General features: G+C 38.2%; 3 protein-coding genes across 3 annotated transcripts in view; 1 reads left to right on the forward strand and 2 right to left on the reverse strand.

The window, feature by feature from the left end:
• snrkb (SNF related kinase b) overlaps nucleotides 1-845 on the reverse strand; it is a 30192-nt gene extending 29347 nt beyond the window's left edge. Inside the window, exon 1 of the mRNA XM_051883450.1 lies at nucleotides 704-845. The gene's annotated coding sequence lies outside the window, so the exon portion shown is untranslated. The remainder of the gene's footprint in view (nucleotides 1-703) is intronic.
• On the forward strand, nucleotides 308-13564 carry ldhd (lactate dehydrogenase D). Its single transcript, XM_051883452.1, has 11 exons — nucleotides 308-504; nucleotides 764-876; nucleotides 3380-3521; nucleotides 3684-3825; nucleotides 4702-4861; nucleotides 4943-5142; nucleotides 5651-5779; nucleotides 6859-6986; nucleotides 7669-7759; nucleotides 7841-7952; nucleotides 12945-13564. Exons 1-11 carry the CDS (start codon nucleotides 421-423, stop codon nucleotides 13108-13110), a joined length of 1467 nt encoding a protein of 488 aa, XP_051739412.1. The 5' UTR covers nucleotides 308-420; the 3' UTR covers nucleotides 13111-13564.
• A 95-nt stretch (nucleotides 13565-13659) lies between these two features.
• The window catches only part of znrf1 (zinc and ring finger 1), a 35961-nt gene continuing 25907 nt past the window's right edge, over nucleotides 13660-23713 (reverse strand). The window contains exons 3-5 of the mRNA XM_051883453.1: nucleotides 19291-19396; nucleotides 15790-15881; nucleotides 13660-15411 (exon numbers count right to left, since the gene is read on the reverse strand). Coding sequence (XP_051739413.1) covers nucleotides 15824-15881; nucleotides 19291-19396 — 164 coding nt within the window. The 3' untranslated portion in view covers nucleotides 13660-15411; nucleotides 15790-15823. The remainder of the gene's footprint in view (nucleotides 15412-15789; nucleotides 15882-19290; nucleotides 19397-23713) is intronic.

Here is a 23713-nt window from a genome sequence, read left to right on the forward strand (position 1 = left end):
TGGCTTCATAAATGAATTAAAAACATAAAAAAAGCAAAACATTCACTGATGCACATTCTTTCTTCTTCATTTTTTAAGAAGTAGAGTTAAAAACCTTTAAATAAGATATGATAGGCTACACCGCCATCTTGACCTGACGTCGTAAACACGAACTTCACCCACACAAACTAATTAACATTCATACATTTTCGGTATTTTAGCAAATCAGATAAATCTACTGAGCGAAGGTCGCGTTAAACAATTATTAAAAGCCAAAGCACTCGCCATAGTAGAATTCGTAATCTCGAGGGCGGGGATTGAGGTTCAAAGGAGGCGTGACGCAGTTACGCTGATCCGGAAGAATATTTACATAAACTCTTAACAACTGAGGTTATGCATAAAAGCTTGGTTATTTTAGCACGGATTTTGTAAGAAGTGGAAATGATCTTGTTCAGACAAGCCCTACGCTTCAGTTCTCCACGGCTGCTGTTTGCTTGCGGGAGGTGCAGGAGATATTCTGCTAAAGTAAGCTCTGGGATCATATCCTGTTCACTGTTACATAATTCTAATACATTGAATAAATACAGTGTTTACGCGGATAATAACGCACTAAATATATATAAAAAAATCCAAATATTTCTCCCACAAGTTATAAATAATCAATTAAAAATAAATTTAAATATTACAATAAAGAAATGTATTATAATATTAATTATTAACTTACCTGTCACCATAGAGTCATGCAGGTAAACATTCTGTACATTTCTTGCTTTGTTAATTTTAGACTGGAGTCGTCGAGCGGGTCGTCTCAGAGCTTCGTTCAGTTAGCGGGGATGAAGGCGTGTCTGTGGGGTCAGCTGTCAGAGAACAGCACGGCAGGGATGAGTCTGTGCACAGGTAAGATTTCACTGCCTGTCATACCTGAGTGCCACCTGGCTCTAATGATACAGCATGCAAACAGTGCAACAGTAAGTCCACCCACAAGTACAAATAAACCAACGGTAGCGTTCGAGTTCAAAGCAATTCAAGCAACATATTATATAAACAATCGCGATGGTCCGTTCAGAATACACTAGGAACTTTATTTTCATCTTTTCTCTTTTCTCCTTCACCCCAGACACAAATAATCATCCACAGCGTGGATCCACAGGCATAATAAATCAATACTCAGCGTTATACAACCAGCCAAACAAGCAATCAGCCTATTATATATTTATATAATAAAAGACTTTTTCTATATGGCACTTTTCTTTCTTTTGCTTTTTCAAATGGGGTACAAATAGGTCCCGAAACTCTTATTAATATATTTTAAACAAATTAAGTGTTGTAACCTCATTTTTTAATGAGGTTTGCAAGTTTTTTGTCTAAAAAATAATTTAAATAAACATTACAAAAGAAACATTGAAGTGGACATGAAATAAAAATTCACCCTATTCATTTTCTGAATGCATGCATGCATGTTATATATCTTATTGTGAACAATTTGTCCATGTTTAATTTTTTAAAATGTTTTTGACCTTGTTTTTAATCCAAATTTTATAACTCGTTATTTTGTTGAAAACGACAGACTTCTGGTGACATATGCAGGACTTCTCCATAGGGTTGCAAAGGGGCGGAAAGTTTCCGGTAAATTTCCGGAAACTTTCCACGGGAACTTAACCTGGGGAATTTTGGAAATATTCCAATTTGGAAACTTAACTGGAATTTATGGGAATTTATGAGAACTTATGGGAATTAATTGGAAATTTTGGGAAATTTATATAAATGTAAAATATTTATATAAAATGTATCGTATACAAACATAAATATAAACATTTTGTTTGGTCATAACATGAAATAACAGTTCTTTTTCAAATTCAATTAACTCTAATTTAGTAAATATGTAAAATAAATACATTTAATTGCAGCAATTGTTATGTGTTATTTATTTCAGTGTTACACGATCTTTCAGAAATCATTCTAATATGCTGATTTGAAACTCAGTTATTATCATGTTGGAAACAGTTTTGCTGCTTAATATTTTTTTTTTTTTTTTGGAACCTGTAATACTTTTTTCAGGATTCATTAAGTCAAGTCAAGTCACCTTTATTTATATAGCGCTTTTTACAATGTAGATTGTGTCAAAGCAGCTTTACATTGATAACTGGTACATTATTTGGCTGCACAGCAGCTCTTAAAAGAATAGTGTCAATGCAGGCAGATCAAAGCACTGTTGAATATCAAATGTCAAGTCAAATGTCAAGTGTCCCCAACTAAGCAAGCCAAAGGCGACAGCGGCAAGGAACCCAAACTCCATCAGGTGACATCAGGTGGCAGACAAGTGGCAAATAGGTGTTTAAATGGAGAAAAAAACCTTGGGAGAAACCAGGCTTAGTCGGGGGGCCAGTTCTCCTCTGGCCAACAGTGCTTTGTTACGATTCAGGTAGCTATCATAACTAATGAATAAAAAGTAGAAAAAAAAAACAGCTTTTATTCAAAATAGAAATCTTTTCTAACGATATCACTTTAATATCACTTTTTATCAATTTCACACATTCTTGCTGAATAAAAGTATTAATTTCTTTCAAAAAAAAAGAAAGAAGAAGAAGAAAGAAGAAGAAAAGATGTACTGACCCCAAAATTTTGAACGGTAGTGTATATTGTTAAAAAAAGGATTTCTATTTAAAATAAATGCTGTTCTTTAAATTTTTAAGTATCACTTATTAAGTAAAAGTATCACAGGTTATAAAAAATAGTAAGCAGCACAACTGTTTCCAAAATTGATAATTGAGTATCAAATTAACATATTAGAATGACTTCTGAAGGATCATGTGACACTGAAACCTGGAGAAATGATGCTGAAAATCCAGCTTTGCATCACAGAAATAAATTATATTTTAATGTATAATAAAATAGAAAACAATATTCACAATATTACTGTTTTTTTCTGTATTTTTGATCAAATGTGCATGTTATGGACTGGGGGAATGCAGGGGGTGTGGCCTCAATAGCCCTGCAGTAAGTAGTGTGCTGTGTGAATGTGACTGAGGAATGTGCAAGGTAAAAATTCAACCGAAATTGCATTAAATCTGGTTGTTTTAACCAAAATTATGCTGCAAGATGTTTTTTTCAGCTACATTTAAGTACCCTGTTATAGGCTAACCTGCAATTTTGCAAGTTCCCTGTTTATTCCCATTAATTCCTGTTAATTCCCACATATTCCCGTTAATTTCCCATGGAAAGTTTACAGCTTTGAAAATTCCCGGAATTTTGCAACCCTACTTCTTCAGTCATTAGCAAGCTCACATTCATCTCCCTCCATTTTTAAGTGCAACGCCCACAATAATTATATAAGATTTAAATTTGATTTGCATATTACTTGGCATTCACATATTCATGATATTTTCTCTTGCTATGTCAGATGTCGACCACCAGATGTGGTGGTGTTTCCTCGGTCTGTAGATGAGGTCAGTGCTCTTGCCAAAATTTGTCACCACCACCAACTACCCATCATCCCATTTGGCACAGGGACAGGCCTGGAGGGAGGTGTTGGTGCTCTGCAGGTTGGTTCAGTAGAGAAGAAGAGACACTAGAGTTTGACTGTGACAGGGCCAGTTTTGGAGATCAAACCTAACCTTCAAAAGAGGAAAGGGATTTAATTTTGAGCATATTTTTAGCTGTTTTGATCAATTTTCTTCAGTAAACATCTATTAATGTTTTGTTAGGGTGGAGTGTGTTTCAGTCTGAGAAAGATGGACCAGGTCCTTGATCTTCACCAAGAGGATTTTGATGTGACTGTGGAGCCAGGTGTGACGCGCAAAGGCCTGAACTCATACCTGCGTGACACTGGCCTCTGGTTTCCTGTTGGTCAGTCAAATTCTTGTGTATTATGGGTACAAAGTAGATCACATAAATCAAATCAGATGTATGTTTGAATACACAGATTAATTTAAGCCTAAAGGCCTGTTCACACCAAGAACAATAACTATAACAATGTCTATAATTGCATAATATTGTTCTCTTTATTATAAGTGCTCACTGCAGTTTTGTTGCCTGCCGCTTTAGATGCTCGAGCTCTGTAAAGTAGGATGGATTCTGATTTTAAACAGTATCTCCTCCTAGCTTTCAAACTAGAATCACCAAACTTGGCTCAGACCTTCAGATTGTTCTGAAATTCTCGGTGTGTTATATATTTTCTAGATTTCCCATAGACTTTCATTGAACTTTTGTACAATAAGACTTAGAGAGTATTTGAGTATTTGCAAGCTGTCTCTCACTAAAAAAAGCTTAATGACTATCCTAGGACGACATGCTAATCCATGCTATCAATGTGCTAAAACATGCTAATTCATGCTATCGACGTGTTAAAACATGCTAGCAACATGCAAACTCATCATGTTAGCAGCGTGCTAAAACATGCTAAATCATGCTAGCAACATTTTAATTCATGCTAGTGACCTGTTAAAACATGCTAACAAACATTCCAATTCAGGCTAGAAATGTGTTAAAACATGTTAATTCATGCTAGCAATGTCTTTCTTTCACTTTCCACTTCACTAAATGTAAAGCTTATAAAACTTTCATACGGCTTTGTCAAGCCAACATCAAAGTTTATCCCAACAAACTTTACTCATCTAGTTATCATCCTTGGTGTGAAAGGGCCTTAATTTAAACTTTAACTTGGCTTTATTTTTGTGTTATATGTTTGGAAATGATTAATGGTTAAGGATTAAATTTCCACAGATCCAGGTGCCGACGCATCTCTCTGCGGCATGGCTGCAACTAGCGCGTCAGGCACCAACGCAGTCCGTTATGGCACAATGCGCGAGAACGTCCTAAACCTGGAGGTGGTTCTAGCAGATGGAACAGTCCTCCACACAGCAGGCAGGGGGCGTCGCCCAAGGTATGACTGCAAACTCAAAATTAAAGCATCTTGAACTAAACCTATTGTTTTCTACACTTGATGCACTTAATGCCCTTTCAGAAAGACATCTGCCGGTTACAACCTGACAAACCTTTTTGTGGGCTCGGAGGGAACTTTGGGTATCATTACCAAAACCACACTTCGATTGTATGGTATTCCTGAAAGTATGGTGTCAGCTGTCTGCTCCTTTCCATCCGTCCAATCAGCGGTGGACAGCACCGTTCAGATCCTGCAAGCTGGAGTACCCATTGCCCGCATAGGTGGGTGAAGGTTGAAGCACATGGTCACAATGTGCTTAGTGTGCTGTCCTCATTCGCATTAACATAACAAAAGAACAGTTGGTCTCTTGTGTTGTGAACTTGTAAAATCACAGACTGTGGCACTCGAAACTACATGCACACCTAGTTGTGTGATTTAGTCCAGAACTCTATTCATTTCATTCTAATCTATTCATTAAAGGCTTTTGCAATAACATAAACATTAATTCAGAAGGAAACACTGTCCTTATACATAGTCAACACCGAGCGCAGTCAAGGGTTTAATGAATTGCTTGGTTCTCAGAACCACGACATGTTTCTTCTTTTGCAGTCCACTCAGGGAAAATATTCCACCAGTAGCTCCATCCAATTTATGAGTAATCAGGCATGACCAGTCTCTTAGATTTTTAAATCGAGGCTGCAGTGAGGCATACATTTTTTTTTTACCCTGGACTTTCTACCCACAAAGGCCTCACACAACTTAATTGGTGCTGATATGTTTCGTTTACAGAGTTCTTGGATGACGTGATGATAAACGCCTGCAATCGCTTCAACAACCTGTCCTATGCCGTAACGCCCACTCTCTTCCTGGAGTTCCATGGGAGCTCCAAGAGCATGGAGGAGCAAGTATCCATCACAGGTATTTAGAGTTTATGTAGATAAAACAAACAATGCCATTTTAGAGGGTTTTTGTGTGCACTAGGTAGTTAAAATCTGGTTATAGTACACTAGGTAGTAATAGTAGCATATGGATCCCGATTATGCCTACTTCCATACTATAAAATGGGCAGAAAACAGTATGTGAGCTGAGTAGTACTTCCGAATTTATAGTATTCATAAAACAGTTGGCAAAAAGTACTTAGATGACCTACTACTTCCGGCGAGATTCTGAAGTGCGCATTCGATGGATACTTTACTATACCATGAGGCCATGGGAAAGGATTTGTGAATGAAAGTGAAACGACACAACTGATGCCATAGGTCACATGATAATGACATAGCGGATGTAGTATGTCCAAATTTCATTCACACTATATAGAAAATACTTTTTAACGGTCACAAAGTAAGCTTTAAACCAAATGTAGTACCTACACAGCAAAATCCTCAGAGTTAAATCAGCTCTGCTCAGAGAACACATGGTCCCTCTCTACATAGAGTTAAAATAACACTGAAGCAGAGTTAAAGTTAATGAGATAATATGTTGTTTGTGGAGTTGTTTAAACAGATCTTTAGAGATTTGATGTCTTTTGTCTTCAGTTGAGTTCATCTTAGGCTGTGGCTGGAAGTCAGTTGTAGTTCTTGTGTTTCTCTTTTCTTCAGTGATTCTGCTTGTTAACAGTAGGTGTTCATCACTAATGCTCAATCATCACTTAATTAATCACTCATTAATTTTAACTCTGCTTCAGTGTTACTTTAACACTATATAGCGAGGGACCATATGTACTCTAAGCAGAGTTGATTTAACTCTGTGGATTTTGCTGTGTATAGAATGCGATTTCGGATGCAATTCGGACATACTACTCAGTTCACATGACCTACTACTTCCGGTAAGTGTGCATCTGATGGACACTTTACTATCCCATGAGAGCCATTGGAGAGGAGTTGCGAATGGCACTGAAGATTCATACTATATCGATCATACTTTTTTAATACTATGTAACCAGATAATATATGTGAAAGAATGTGTCATCTGGAAAGCATTATGTTCTGTGTGTTTAGAGGAGATCACGCGTGATAACGGAGGCTCAGACTTTGCCTGGGCGGAAGATGAGGAGAGCCGCGGCCGGCTGTGGAAAGCCCGTCATGATGCATGGTACGCTGCCCTGGCCCTGAGGCCTGGATGTAAGGTGGGAACATACATTACTACATGACTTTATTCTGACTCAGACAAGTGTAACTTAGAGTACACACTTAAAGGATTAGTTCACTTTCAAATGAAAATTACACCAAGCTTTACTCACCCTCAAGCCATCCTAGGTGTATATGACTTTCTTCTTTCTGATGAACACAATCGGAGATATTTTAATAACTATTCTGACGCTTTCGAGCTTTATAATGGCAGTGAGCGATACCAACGAGTATAAGCTGAAGAAAAAGTGTCACCATCCATCATAAACATACTCCACACAGCTCCGGGGGGGTTAATGAAGGCCTTCTGAAGCGAAGCAATGCGTTTGTGTAAAAAAAAATCCATATTTAACAAGTTATGAAGTAAAATATCTAGCTTCCGCCAGACCGTCTTCCGTATTCAACAAACAAAGAAAAATTTAAACTCTTGCAGTTCAAAAAGCTTAAGCTACGTCCTTCCTTAACTTAAAAAAAAGTATTCTCATCGCTTCATAACATTAAGGTTGAACCACTGCAGTCACGTTGACTGTTTTAACTATGTCTTTAGTACCTTTCTGGACCTTGAAAGTGTCGGTTAAATTGTTGTCTATGGACGAGTCATATTCCTCTCGGAATTCATCAAAAATATCTTAATTTTTACAGAACTCAACATTTAACTAATATGTACTCATTTTGTTGCAGGCATATTCTACAGATGTCTGCGTGCCTATCTCACGACTACCTCAGATTATAGTGGAGACAAAGGAAGATCTAATCAGCAACAATCTTACCGGTAGCTTACCTAGTTTGATTTTCTCATTTAATGTTCATAACTGATTTTAACTGCTGATATAATACGGTTATGTTTTTCTAGGTCCCATTGCAGGTCATGTAGGTGATGGAAATTTCCATTGTTTAGTGGTACTGGATCCTAATGACCCAGACGAGGTGGAAAGGGTTCACTCCTTCACTGAGAGACTGGCCAGGTACTTCTATTTAGTTCCTTTCAGCGGCTTTGCTCCCTTACAATGATCTTCTGAGGCGGCTGAGAGGGACTGGCTGCATCTTTTGTGCGTATTGTCAGTTTTGTTTTGTGTTGCAATCAATACCAGGATTATTTCTCAGAATGTCTTCTGCCATTTGGAGAGTGTTTATTGACAATGACAGACAGAGGTTCTAGTGTCTGGCTTTGAAAACAAGCACAAATTATAAAGGTCTACCTGCCTTCAGTCATTATGGGTAAAGTGCTGTCTCTGTCATGTACAATGGATGAGCGATCGGCACTGACCAGCAGCCAAAGAGAAGACAAACACTGCAATCTCATTTGCTTCAACAAAATCTGGCTGCTCAAGAGTTTGTCCTGATACGAGCAAATTGAGTTGGACTCACTTGCCCTATTTGTGAAAGACAGACATGATGTTACTATTAAAGTAAAAGTTTGCAAAAACTTTATCCTTATTACCTGCCAAAGGAGTATTTACACACTGAAAGAGCAACTCTGAACTTGTGTGGAAACTTGAAGTTGAAATGGATTAGAGACCTTTACAGCAGTCTTGTTACCTGGAAGTGCAGAGGAACTTGACCAGGCCTAATTAAATGAATCTGTTAACTTCTCCAATACTTTCAATACTGTAAACTTCAATACCATTCTGCCTCTTAAAAGAAAATGAAATCAATTAAAGACTGGAATACACCACACAACTTTTAAAATCTGAACAGATCTTAAAACACTAGGCATCACACACTTGCTGACTTTGTAAATAGTTACAGAAAAAACTGGGCATTGTACGCTAAACGACTTTCAAGTCATTCCGAACAAAACAATCTCACACAGAAACATGCTTGACAAATGAAAAGAATATGTGTTCTAAAATCGGCTCAAAATATCAAACATGATTGATTTCCTCTGACTTGACGGAATCAAAAACTGAAGCTAAAAAACAGAGATTGTGCCCATTATACACTACGTGATTTTCTGTCCAATTGGCTAACGTTTGCAGACTGGCTCTGACTTTCAGCAACTAGCGTCGACTTTTTCAGACTGCAAATCGGGAGGAAAATCATGTAGTGTGTTCCAGCATTAAGTTAAAGAGTTAGTTCACCCAAAAATGAAGATTCTGTCATTAATTACTCACCCTCATGTCGTTCCACACCCGTAAGACCTTCGTTCATCTTCGGAACACAAAGATATTTTTGATGAAATCCGAGAGCTTTCTGACTTCTCCATAGACAGCCATTTAATTACCACTGTCAAGGTCCGGAAAGGTACTAAAGACATCGTTAAAATAGTCCATGTGACTGCAGTGGTTCAACCTTAATTTTATGAAGAGACGAGGATACTTTTTGTGCACAAAAATAATGACTTTATTCAACAATGTCTTCTCTTCTGTGTCAGTCTCTGACACATAACATTAAGGTTGAACCACTGTAGTCACATGTATTATTTTTTTTATTTTAACGTCTTTAGAATCTTTCTGGACCTTGACAGTGGTAATTAAATTGCTGTCTATGGAGGAGTCAGAGAGCACTCGGATTTAAAAAATCATTTTTGGGTGAACTAACCCTTTAAGCTCAATCAACAGCTTTTGTTCCATAATTTTGCTTACCTCACAAAATGATTTAGACTTCTATTCGAGCAAAAATTATGGGTAGAGTGTGTACAACACAGTGGTGTACCTTGTCATGTCGAACAGTAAGAACAACCTGCATGAACAAGATGAGTAGGTGTTGGATTTCTGCTGCGCCAGGGAGACCAGTCGACATCATTCAGTTGGAGAATGTGGAGGTGGAAACACCTGGGAATCTAAACTGGACTGGATAGACAGCTCAGCTGCACAGATTGTTCTTCCTGAGAAAACTTTGGTCCTTCAGTGGTTGCGGGCGGCTAAACATGTTCTTCCAGTCTGCCAGCGAGACTGAGGCCTTTTTTGGGGAAAAATCTGGTGATTCCAAGCATCTTTACTGATCAAGATGGCCAGATGTGCTTCTGGTTTCACCCTAAAGCTGGGTGCACACTGTGCGATTTATAATAGTCCTTTACGATTGTTGCTTGTCAGACTGTACGACAGTCAAGACACGTTAAAAACGGACGCGCGCTTGAAAACTTGTCCGGAGTTTTACATCAACCCACACACATTCAGTGACAGTGAGCTGTGTGACACGTGGGACTGAAATGGTGACTAACAAAGAAATCTCTAGCGTTAATTTTGATCATGGCTTATCTTGAAAAATGGAGACAATTTGACGTTTGTCGTAGGAGAAGTCACACTGCAGGACTGTGCGCCAAATCTTCTGACACTGCCAGAATTTTCGGAAGTAAAATTTGATCGCAATGGTCATTAATCGGCTGTCGGTGAACATGTCAAACTAGCGATCAAAGACTACAGATTTTTGCCTAGGATTATAGGAATCTTTTAGGATTCTCAAAATTTGTCTCAGACGACCAAATCGTGGCCAAAATCGCACAGTGTGCACCCGCCTTAACACCGTGTCTACACCGGACGTGAGCGGCGTGTCAAAAGACAATAGAACCCATTATAATCAGTGATATTGTCTACACTGGATGCGGCACGGCACGGCGCGACGCGACAAATTCCCGACAGTAAACGGATTCCCCGTTCTACAGGTGCTGGTCATATAATTAGAATATCATCAAAAAGTTGATTTATTTCACTAATTCCATTCAAAAAGTGAAACTTGTATATTATATTCATTCATTACACACAGACTGATATATTTCAAATGTTTATTTCTTTTAATTTTGATGATTATAACTGACAACTAAGGAAAATCCCAAATTCAGTATCTCAGAAAATTAGAATATTATGAAAAGGTTCAATATTGAAGACACCTGGTGCCACACTCTAATCAGCTAATTAACTTAAAACACCTGCAAAGGCCTTTAAACGGTCTCTCAGTCTAGTTCTGTAGGCTACACAATCATGGGGAAGACTGCTGACTTTACAGTTGTCCAAAAGACGATCATTGACACCTTGCACAAGGAGGGCAAGACACAAAAGGTCATTGCAACAGAGGCTGGCTGTTCACAGAGCTCTGTGTCCAAGCACATTAATAGAGAGGCGAAGGGAAGGAAAAGATGTGGTAGAAAAAAGTGTACAAGCAATAGGGATAACCGCACACTGGAGAGGATTGTGAAACAAAACCCATTCAAAAATGTGGGGGAGATTCACAAAGAGTGGACTGCAGCTGGAGTCAGTGCTTCAAGAACCACTACGCACAGACAAATGCAAGACATGGGTTTCAGCTGTCGCATTCCTTGTGTCAAGCCACTCTTGAACAACAGACAAGCGTTGAACAAGCGTCAGAAGCGTCTCGCCTGGGCTAAAGACAAAAAGGACTGGACTGCTGCTGAGTGGTCCAAAGTTATGTTCTCTGATGAAAGTAAATTTTGCATTTCCTTTGGAAATCAAGGTCCCAGAGTCTGGAGGAAGAGAGGAGAGGCACACAATCCATGTTGCTTGAGGTCCAGTGTAAAGTTTCCACAGTCAGTGATGGTTTGGGGTGCCATGTCATCTGCTGGTGTTGGTCCACTGTGTTTTCTGAGGTCCAAGGTCAACGCAGCCGTATACCAGGAAGTTTTAGAGCACTTCATGCTTCCTGCTGCTGACCAACTTTATGGAGATGCAGATTTCATTTTCCAACAGGACTTGGCACCTGCACACAGTGCCAAAGCTACCAGTACCTGGTTTAAGGACCATGGTATCCCTGTTCTTAATCGGCCAGCAAACTCACCTGACCTTAACCCCATAGAAAATCTATGGGGTATTGTGAAGAGGAAGATGCGATATGCCAGACCCAACAATGCAGAAGAGCTGAAAGCCACTATCAGAGCAACCTGGGCTCTTATAACACCTGAGCAGTGCCACAGACTGATCGACTCCATGCCACACCGCATTGCTGCAGTAATTCAGGCAAAAGGAGCCCCAACTAAGTATTGAGTGCTGTACATGCTCATACTTTTCATGTTCATACTTTTCAGTTGGCCAAGATTTCTAAAAATCCTTTCTTTGTATTGGTAATATTCTAATTTTCTGAGATACTGAATTTGCGATTTTCCTTAGTTGTCAGTTATAATCATCAAAATTAAAAGAAATAAACATTTGAAATATATCAGTCTGTGCGTAATGAATGAATATAATATACAAGTTTCACTTTTTGAATGGAATTAGTGAAATAAATCAACTTTTTGATTATATTCTAATTATATGACCAGCACCTGTATTTCTGACGTAGTCCAAGTGCTTTGCAACGGGCGGTTTGTCGTATTCAGTGTAGAGAGCTTTTAGATGTTGCGACGCGACACGGTGTAAGGCTACGTGTACATTAATCCAGCTACATTTAAAAACAGCGTTTTCATTTGAAAACGCTCTCCATCCACATTAGCATTTCTAAGCGTTTACCAAAAGTTGCTCGTCCACACTGAAACGTCAGAAAACGTGTAAATCATATAACTGCGCGTGTGTAAAACGTAAAATCTCCCTGAGATAATACTGAGAGACCAGACATAATAAAGTTCTCACGCTATTCTACTGGCACAATCATTTTATTAGCAAAATATCCCACTACTTACCGTTGCGTCCAGGTCGCACTCAATCGCCATTCCATGTGGTCTAAAACGCAATTGCCCTCATGTTTTGACACAGGATGGCAATTGCGAGTAAAATTTCTGTCATCTTTGCAGAAATGTAATATGAAGATTGTACATTTATCTTTAGCAACACTGTGCAAATGAAAAACGCATAGTAGGCACATGACTAAACAAGCATTATCATTTTCAGATAACTCAATTTTCACTACAACGTGAAAACTCTTTTGAAAACATTTTCAAATGTATGCAGTTGGATGAGCTCCATTTTCTAATTTATCTGGATTAGTGTAGACATAGCCTAAAATAGTCAAACTTTTATTGCCAGTAACAATTAGTGAATGAATTTATTCTCTTGTCTTTCTCTATGCAGGAGGGCACTGGCAATGGACGGGACTTGTACCGGTGAACATGGGATCGGTCTAGGAAAGCGCGCCCTGCTCAGGGAAGAGGTCGGTCCGTTGGCCATAGAGGTAATGAAGGGCCTCAAGGCTGCCCTGGATCCCAAAAACCTCATGAATCCTGGAAAGGTGTTGTAATTAACACAAACCAACACAGAACACTAAAGATGATACTCTGCTCTACACTTTCTGACCACTAGAGGTCAGGAGAATGAGGTTTGTTTTAGATTTTAAGAAAGAGAATGATTAAGACTAGAGCTTTAACAAAATCTCTAATCACTCAAGCTCTCTGTATGAGTATTCATGAAGTAAATTATTATTTTGAATACACATTATGAATGTACAGAGCTTTGCAAAAATGATTATTTATTTTGTTTTTATGACAATCTCACACCATTTTCAAATATGATTAATGTGAAATCATGGTGCCTTGACAAACTTGTGTTTAGTCTGGCCATTTCCCCTTCTACATATCTGTGAATATATTTATTTATATGGATATATTTGCTCATGAAAGAGAGAATCTGTGAAGCAGAACTCGAGATCTGATGAGCTAAATGTGATGCAGAAATTAAAAACTGCTAACAGAAAATGGTTTTGTCTCTTCTCGTTCTTTTGGATTGGATTTTTTTTGACACTTTTTGTGTGTGTGCAATGGACCGATCGATAAAAGAAAGCAACATCTGGTCTTATTTCATCTTGTTTTAATTATATGTATGATGATCATCATTATTACTCGTCCCACAGATTGCACATCAAAATCATCAGACACTTATTTGTACCTCCTAAAAACAGGCATCCGTTCATGTCCCTGGAAAAAAAAAGAAAAACATACAAAATAACAGACTTGAATGCAAAAATAAGAAAAGGATGGGTTTCGAGAGTGCCGAGTCACTTTCTGCAGCGCATGCTGCACAAGATAGTACTACGCTACCTGACTCTGTTTATTTGTTTGATTTGTTTTACACGGTGAGGCGAAATCGTTATCCATTGTTTTGATGGATGGTGTTTGTATGCCCTCATTTACAGGCACGAAGCATGAAAAAAAAAACACCTCAGAAATGCTCTATTTCTATCCAACACAAAAAGTAATAGGTTGTCAAATATTTTCTCACAGTTATTTTTTCTACCTTTTTCATTTCACGCCTTTAATTTATTTTTTTTAATTTGTTTTCAGTTTTTTTTTTCATTTTTACAATTTCGACAACATTATTTTCTAACAGTGCTTGCTGTTTATACAGTAGACGGAGGCATCCTGAAGGTTAAATATATTTCTTGTGAGGTTTCTCACAGATTTTTCAAAAATAAAAAGTAAATGCAGATCATAGAAATGATCTTGTAATAGTTTCACACCAGTATATCTGGGCTTTACATACAGTAGTGAAGCAACATTAGCTTACCAGACGCAAGCTGGTCGGTAACATACAGAAAACATGGGAAGATGGACAGAAGCTGAAATCACACACACATACACACACACACACTGAATACGTACTCAAGGCTTTTACAGGGAAACTGTCTGAATATTATGGTCAGCGCTTCATAATAACTGCCCAAAAATTGCAGATGAAACTAGGAAAATAGCTTTGAGCTTCTTATAATTTCAGAATCCATGGGGGAAAGACATCTACTGTGAATTGTAAACATTTGAAGACAGACCGAGAGTGTATGTCTCTCCGTTTATGACCGTAAACCCTCATCCCAACACACATGCTGACGTCTTGGATTTCCTCTGGCACTAACAGGAAACACAATTTACACATTTCCCCACCTGTGGACACATGATCACACACATGCACACACAGAATAAGTAAATCTACATCCACCGCCTGTCACATCACTATCAAATGAACCGCGCACACGAAACTCCTCCCACGAACCAGGTGTGAAATTCCGCCCCCCCTGCCACACCCCTTATAGCCCCTCTAATCAGCATTGTTTGACTTGACAGGACAGGTATGGCCTCTGGATTGGTTTGCAAAGGGTGTTCTACTTCCTACTTGTTTTCCGCCAGTGCCCTGCCCCTTTATCGCTCCGCCCCTTTTGTTGCCCCGCCCCTCTTTCCCATCTCCTTTTGTCTGATTACATACACAAGGAGAGAGGACCGGGTCAAAATGCAGACTGAACACACATGTCGATAAGAACACAGAGTATATAGAGGGGGCAAGAAAGCGAGACGTTATCCAAAGCCAGAGATCCGGTGTTGGTGGTTGGCGTAGGGGGTCCGGTTAGCAGTTCAGCAATCTCTAGCACAGCGAGTAGGAGATTCTGGGATGCAAGTAGTAATGACGGTGTTGACTGGATGAACGCTTTTATTTGGTTCAGTTTTGCGATGACACATTTCCGTTTCCGTAGGTTTGATCGAATTGGTTGGTAGATTGATTTTTTTTTGTGGTTATTTTTGTGTCAGGATATCCAGGTTTAGGTCCATAAAGTGCCCTACAGTGAGAGGAAAAAGAGACAAAGAAGGAATACAAAAGTTATACTAAGCCCGAGGGTGTTTTCACACTTAGGAGCTGGTTTGTCCTTTATAATAGCCAAAGGTCATGAGGGGGTTTAGGTGTTAATTTCACATTTACTATATGTCTAAAATGTCATGACAAGTGTGAAGGTGTATTTACAATAAAAGCTTAAAAAGAAAAAAGATTTGTGTTGCTACTCCGGAAGATGCTTTCTATAGTCTATTTAAAAGTGGTGCAGTGAATTGATAAGATAGTGCTGCTAATACAGTTTGATAAAATCAGAAATTCCAATGATTACTTGAAATATCAGATTATTGAGACACATGTTTGCATGTATTTGTGTGATGGAGTTCACCTTTCTCAGTGGTAGCAGAAGTAGATAATGGAGGTCAGTCTGAAGGATGTTCAGGGCAGGAGCGGTTGATCTCAAACCAGGAGTCTATACAGCTAATGAAAAAGACAACATTTCCATTAGCATATTGCTTTTAAATTATTCTACGTAAGCAGCCACAATGAGTTTCCAGCATCACCTAATTTTTCTGTCCTCACTAAAAATGCAGAAACTGCAGGAAATGACAAATTCACAGCCAATCTGAACATATTTGGTGTTTATTGTACAGCGATGTGGGATTCTGGACCAGATATAGAAACCAAGAAAGTGTCACAAATGTCTTGCCGGTCGCAGCTGGTTAGGCCAAAAACATTATGATTAACTTAGAATTTATTGGTTGTCACTTTATTGCATCTCGACTGGTTAGGACTGAGCGTATAACTTGCTTGTGACAAATTTGTTTGATTACGCTTCAACATCATCTCAAGTATGAGCAGCAAACGAACACCAACTAGCCAATCGGTTCGCTTTTCAAGGTGTCTGCGGTTTGAGACATATGCGTGAGTGTGATATTCAATAGCCAGAAGCCTCCTGCTGAGACACCATATACAGACATCAAATGTCAATCATATAGTTACATAATCACATAATTATATATAGGACATGACAAGGTTTGTGTTTCATGTTCAGCAAAACAAAGTAGAATATATATTCTCAGGCAATCTGTCATTCATTTGACTGACTAAAAGCTAACATTTCCTGACATGTTAAAAGAGGACCTATTATGCCCTTTTACAAAGTCCTGATTTTTTATTTTTTTGGGGGGGGGGGGGGGGTGCCTTGCACATATTTTACAAGGCTGCAGCTTCTCTCTTCTCAGTCTGTCAGTAACTCGGTTTAGTTCCTGTCTCTATGAAGCCCCTCCTTCCGAAAAGCACAGTGTGCTCTGATTGGTCGTCTGCACCAGTGTGTTGTGATTGGTCAACTGCTTCGAGTGTGTTTTGAAAATGTCACACCCCTTACAATAATGTGTTTCATGAGTTTCAACACACTACTAACTAACTCTACTACACTGTAAACCCTAACGCTCAAAATACTTAATTGTTCTGAGTAGGACAAACTTAAATTTAACAAATTAGTTCAGTTAAATTAACTGTTATGAGTATTTAGAACTTTCTTTTTCTTTCACAGTACTGATATATTTTAAGTAAACTGAACTGTTTCATTCTTTTGAGTTGTATGAACTAATTTCTTTTAATTTAGACTAGCTTAAGTTTAACTGAAACTGGGCTGGGATTTCTATTTCCCAGCATGCTTTGCCCAAGGCACTCAAAAGGGAGAGTAAATGCTAAAATTAAGTGTTATATAATGTTTTTTTGTGTGCAAAATTAACGGATAAGGGAGATTTAGTAGTGATTAATGTTCTGCTTACTTAAAATTGGGAACATCATAGGTAATCAGTTACATCACAATTTTTGAGTTAGCCCAACTTATCTGGGTTTACAGTGTAACAAGGCCTCCTCCGTTTTTTTTCCGTGTGCCTCAGGCGGGAATTATTTAAATGAGGAATACTGTGACGTGTACGTTCCTAGAGGAAAACTCAAGACTACAATCGAGACATATATGGAGATATAGAGAATAACTCCCTTTGGAGTGACTCAAAACAGAAACATTACACACTAAAGAAAGTTGAAAATGTAAAAAAGCATAATAGGTCCTCTTTAAGAGTGTGTTCACACTTGGCAGGTTTGGTTTGATTAAAACGGATTCTGGTGTGATTGTTCTGTTAGTGCGCTTCATTTGATTAAGTGTGAACACTACCATCTGAACCCTGGTGCGCACCAAACAAGCGGACCGAGACCGCTGAAAAGATGGGTCTCGGACCGCTTCCAAACGAACTCTGGTGCGGTTCGAATGATATATGAACGCAACACAGACCAAAGACATGTAAACGAACCAAAAACAGCAAGATAAGACCTTCAAAAGGACAGAATCCTCACGCATATCGTTTTTTTCTCATCATAGTCGTGAGTTTGCCCATCACAGGCATCAGACGCACGTCTCCATGCAGCAGATTGTTTGTGTGTGTGACGGAGGGATTCCCGCTGCTGTTTTGACTCCTTTACACATTTTATAAGCTCTTCACGAGTTCCCAGCTGGCCAAAATACCATCACATGCAGGCTACGCACACACAACAAGCGCATTTACCTCAGCACACAGCATTGATTTGGATGTTCAGTAAGTTCCATCTCAAAATAGGCAATACGTCATAAAATCTGACCAATCAGGTTGTGAATGTATCCCTATGCCTTTAGGTTTGGTATCTTTTGGTTCGGTGATAAAATTGCCAATCTGAACGCTAATCAGACCAGGACTAAATGTTTTTTTTTCTTTTTTGGTCCAGACCAAATGAACCGAACTACAAGTTTGAATGCACCCTTAAAAATGACAGTCTGAGCTCTAAGCGAACCAAGATTAAATGTATTATTTTCTTTTTTGGTTCAGACCAAATAAACCAAGAGAACTGAACTATAAGTGTGAACACCATAAGATTAGACCAGCACAAGGAGGTTTGTCATTATCACAAGCATTTTTTTGGTAGTAAGTTGTGTTGATCAAAAAACATTAAAGGATTAGTTCACTTTCAAATAAACTTTTCCTGATAATTTACTCACTTCCATGTCATCCAAGATGTCCATGTCCTTCTTTCTTCAGTCGAAAAGAAATTAAGGTTTTTGATGAAAACATTCCAGGATTATTCTCCTTATAGTGGACTTCAGTGGACTCCAAACGGTTGAAGGTCAAAATCACAGTTTCAGTGCAGCTTCAAAGGGCTTTAAACGATACCAGACGAGGAATAAGGGTCTTATCTAGCGAAACGATCGGTCATTTTCGAAAAAAATTTAAATGTATATGCTTTATATAAACAAATGATCGCCTTCCAAGTGCTCCTGCCAAAACCATACTTTCGTATTCTTCAAAAAGCTTACGCTGTATGTCCTACGCCTTCCCTATTCTACTTACGGAAAAAATGGAACTGGCGCCGTGTTCATCCATAAGTTGAATAGGGAAGGCGTAGGACATACAGCGTAAGCTTTTTGAAGAATACGAAAAGCGGAAGCACTTCCAAGGCGATCATTTGTGTTTATAAAACATATACAGTTGTATTTTTTTAGAAAATGACCGATTGTTTTGCTAGATAAGACCCTTATTCCTCGTCTGGTATCGTTTAAAGCCCTTTGAAGCTGCACTGAAACTGTAATTTGGACCTTGAACCGTTTGGAGACCATTGAAGTCCACTATAAGGAGAATAATCCTGGAATGTTTTCATCAAAAACCTTAACTTCTTTTCGACTGAAGAAAGAAGGACATGGACATCTTGGATGACATGGAAGTGAGTAAATTATCAGGAAAATTTTATTTGAAAGTGTACTAATCCTTTAATAATATGAATTGTTCGATATGCAATGGTGGCGTTTATGATGATTTAAAGGTATAGCACAAGGAAATGTTTAGTTGCTCACCTTTTGTGATAGATACAGAGGCACGGCAGTCTAGCGATGGTGTCTCCCTGCTGTAGCTCCTCGAGACATATTACACATTCTCCTGCGTCTCTTGACAACACGTCATCTATAACACATACACAAACATTTAATTATCTATCTATCTATCTATATTAGATATATGTAAAAAAATATATACGTAGATTCCCTAGCACCCCCTTGCAGCACATGTACCCCATTTTAACACTCCTGTTTTATCCTATTTTTAAACTGACTGTAACCCATAATCCTTATGTGGCTTTTTTCGGCACATCTGTAGTACCAACATGTCACAACTTGTGTCTGTTTTCTGAATGGGATGTTTGGCACTGCAGATTCATGAAAACATACTCTCTATTATTCAAAATGTCTTGTTTGCCAGCAGGGGGCAGTGGTGAGTAAAGATGCATGAAATGCAGTTTACAGTGTTCCTCTACTTTCTCACTCACAGCAGATGACGGCTGGTTAAATGAGGTGGGCTGGCAGTTAGCATAACTAGTAGTTAAAGACAGTTACTCATGCTTCATTGCTGTGTGTATGTTTGCGGTGGAGATGATGACGAGGTGTGAACTCATTTTCTGCTAAAAGCTTAAGGGCAACAACCAACACGATTTGACTTGCATGCCCATACCGGCCGAGTGACTAACACAAACACACACATACACCGTTCTCAGCCTGTTTTAGTTTCCAGTAAAAGTCTTCTTCACAGGAAATGTGCCTGGAAACGAAAAAGGCCACTTCCTTTCCTGTAACGTACACAGCTTCCCCTGGAAACACCTGTGTTTGAGAGTGTTTCTGTGCGTGTAAAGGTGAAGAGTGTGGTAAATACTGACAGAAGGTTAGAGAATCATGACAGGATAACAGAGTTTGTGTGAATGCAGGATGTTGATTGGGGGTTAACCCACTTTCCCAGAATGCTTTAGGATGAATCTCATACTACAGAGGCACAATAGGCTGAAAGATGTCACAAATTTGTTTCCTCTTGAATGGTTTATTGGTATAACCACTGTAGTTTTCTATTTCAGTTATAATGGACATATACTGTGTATATTAAATTAACTAGTATGGCCATGAATCGCCTGCATTGCTGAAAAAGCACCGAAGGGCACCTCAGGTGAAGAAGGGGAGATGGAGATCCATTGTTTTGTGTGCAGGGAGCAGGCAGACAGGACAAGAGATAGATTGCAGTTTAGAGAGGATGTGACAGAGGGTGAGAGAACGACACAGGATGGAAAGCAAGAAGAGGTGAGCTGGGAAAAACAGGAGATGATGGCGGGAATGAATAGAGAACAGACGGCAGATATATGCTCCAAATACAAATCAGCTTAGCTCAATCAGGAGACCGGGACAATTGTAACATGCTAAATTTCTTCAAAGTTAGGCTGAGATTAAACTTATGTTAAGTATAATTATAAGTATTTATAGTGTGTTATTTTGTGAATTTTTGTTTTGAAATATTATTACAATGTAAAATATCTTAAATATATTTTAAAATCCATTTATTCCTGTGATGACAAAGCTGAATTTTCAGCATCATTACTCCAGTCTTCAGTGTAAAATTATGCCTTTACTGTCAATTCTGAGCTATTTAATGCATCCTTCTTAAAAAACAAACAAACCTTTTTTAGTGTTACAATTGCCTTCAACCCCATCAACTGTAACACTTAAGTCTTATGGTACAAGTTACTTTTTACTTACAGTTACAGTTACTTTTTGCACATATAAATTTTTCTTTTATCAAAATATGTCAGGGATATGTCTAATAGTCAGTGAGTTATAAAGGAACTCGTTTAAAAATGGCAACTATTCTTCTAGCTCCTCAAAAAATCCTCAAGTGCTTGCACAATTTTCCAGACGCTGGTCCCGGCAAACCAAACACGCTTGTCCAGGCAAACCAAACACCCCAACCCCCCGCATCCCTGGACGACTGCGGGACGCACACCCTCCTGCACTTGAGCTTGTTATCCTCTTAGGGCCGATGACTTCAGCAGCTCAGAGGAGCTGCACTAGTTTACAGGAATGGACAGGTGTGTGTGAGAGAGATCAGTCGTTAGGCCTTTTAGTTCAAGTTGTTGGTAATCATGTTCCCCATTCTTTCCGCTGGATAGTTGTCAATTTGTGTCTAGGCTTTTCGGTTCGGTCCCTGAAATGGTAACGCTATTACTTTGATAGCAGTTTTGTGTGTGAGAGTGTGTGTTTTACCCTCTGAAGGGCCCATGTGAGCTGACCAGTGTGTCTTTTCCAAGCCAGGACTATGCATGATGATATTTTAATACCTGCTGTTAAATTTAGCTCTCAGATGGGGAGGGGGATGACAGAGAGTTTTTCAGAGGACAGAATAACATTTCTGCTACACAATTTTTTCTTCATGGTCTATCTATGTATCTATCTATCTATCTATCTATCTATCTATCTATCTATCTGTCCATCTATCTATCTATCTATCTGTCCATCTATCTATCTATCTACCTATCTATCTGTCCATCTATCTATCTATCTATCTATCTATCGTTCATTTGTCTGTCTGTCTATCTATCTATCTATCTATCGTTCATTTGTCTATCTGTCTATCTATCTATCTACCTATCTATCTATCTATCTATCTATCTATCTATCTATCTATCGTTCATTTGTCTGTCTGTCTGTCTGTCTGTCTATCTATCTATCTATCGTTCATCTGTCTGTCTGTCTATCTATATCTATCGTTTGTCTGTCTATTTATCTATCTATCTACAGTGTATCTATCTATCTATCTACAGTGTATCTATCTATCTATCGTTTGTCTATTTATCTATCTATCTACAGTGTATCTATCTATCTATCGTTTGTCTGTCTGTCTATCTAGCTATCATTCATCTATCTATCTATCTATCTATCGTTTGTCTATTTATCTATCTATCTACAGTGTATCTATCTATCTATCGTTTGTCTGTCTGTCTATCTAGCTATCATTCATCTATCTATCTATCTATCTATCTATCGTTTGTCTATCTGTCTAGCAATCATTCGTCTGTCTGTTTGTCTATCTATCTATCGTTCGTCTGTCTGTTTGTCTATCTATCTATTGTTTGTTTGTCTGTCATCTATCTATCTATCTATCTATCTATCTATCTATCTATCTATCTATCGTTCATCTGTCCGTCTGTCTATCTATCTATTGTTTGTTTGTCTGTCATCTATCTATCTATCTATCTATCTATCTATATCTATCATTCGTCTATCTATCTATCTATCGTTTGTCTGTCTATCTATCTAGCAATCGTTCGTCTGTCTGTCTGTCTATCTATCTATCTATCGTTCGTCTGTCTATCTATCGTCTATCTATCGTCTATCTATCTATCTATCTATCTATCTATCTATCTATCTATCTATCGTCTGTCTATCTATCAAGATCCCTCTCTTGCAATTATCTATCTATCGTGCGTCTATCTATCTATCCATCTATCTATGGCCAATTTAAGTCTTATGGTACAAGTTACTTAAACGGTTACGTTTTAATTACAGTAACTGTAACTTTTTGCACATAGAAATGTTTCTTTTATCAAACTTAAGGTTTTGCTTTAAACACATTATTCCTGACTTTTAATACTAAAAAAACAATAACTAAAAAATAAAGTATTACCACGTAACAGATACAACTATTCAGTAAGAATCATTCAACAAATCACCCAGTGAATCAGTCAAAATAATTAGTTTCAGAAATTATTTTTAATTATTTCAGAGAAACTGAAAATCATGCTGAAAATAAATTTCTGCTGGTATAGGAAATACTCTCAACTCGAATACCATCTCCTCTAAGGGTAAAACATGTATTAGTTCAGGGTTAGTCCAATGTTATATCTAGCATTAGTCCAGGGTTATTTCCCTTCCTAGATCAATACAAACTGGGGTGGATTAGAGTTCACAGAGAAATGGAGGGCTGGCGGGCACAAACCGTAGCGTCAAAAGGCGAGCAAAGTGTACATACTGCATTCACAGAGAGCGGGTTTTTACAGTGAGCAGATCTGCTGACGTGTGACTGTCACTGGCTGCAGTTGACAATGGGACAGAGTGCATTGTGGGAAATAAGATTAGCTGCAGTGTGTTCTGGTGTGGTAATGTCACTAACTTGAACATGGTGGGGTCAGTAAGTGACAAAACGATAAAATGAAGGATTAAATGTAAGGATGAACATGTAAGGAAAGCCAGTGTTCTTTCTGTTTACACATGGTATTAACCAGGATTATTATTGTTAACTAAAACTAAAACTATAAAAAAAAACATTTATCATTACTTGAAATAAAATAAACATTGACTGAAATAAAAAAATATATAAAAAATTAAACATTTTATTTCAGCTAGTTTCCAAGACATTTCTTATGTTTGTTTAGTTTATGTTGAAGTACTAAAATAACAAAAACTAAAT

This window comes from Ctenopharyngodon idella, chromosome 24, assembly GCF_019924925.1.
Source record: "Ctenopharyngodon idella isolate HZGC_01 chromosome 24, HZGC01, whole genome shotgun sequence".
Lineage (NCBI taxonomy): Eukaryota > Metazoa > Chordata > Actinopteri > Cypriniformes > Xenocyprididae > Ctenopharyngodon > Ctenopharyngodon idella.

Coding starts and splice junctions, on each gene's coding strand:
- ldhd (XM_051883452.1), top strand. CDS start 421: ATGATCTTGTTCAGACAAGCCCTACGCTTCAGTTCTCCACGGCTGCTG. Junction 505..763: donor GCAGGAGATATTCTGCTAAA/GTAAGCTCTGGG, acceptor TGTTAATTTTAG/ACTGGAGTCGTCGAGCGGGT. Junction 4,862..4,942: donor GGCAGGGGGCGTCGCCCAAG/GTATGACTGCAA, acceptor ATGCCCTTTCAG/AAAGACATCTGCCGGTTACA.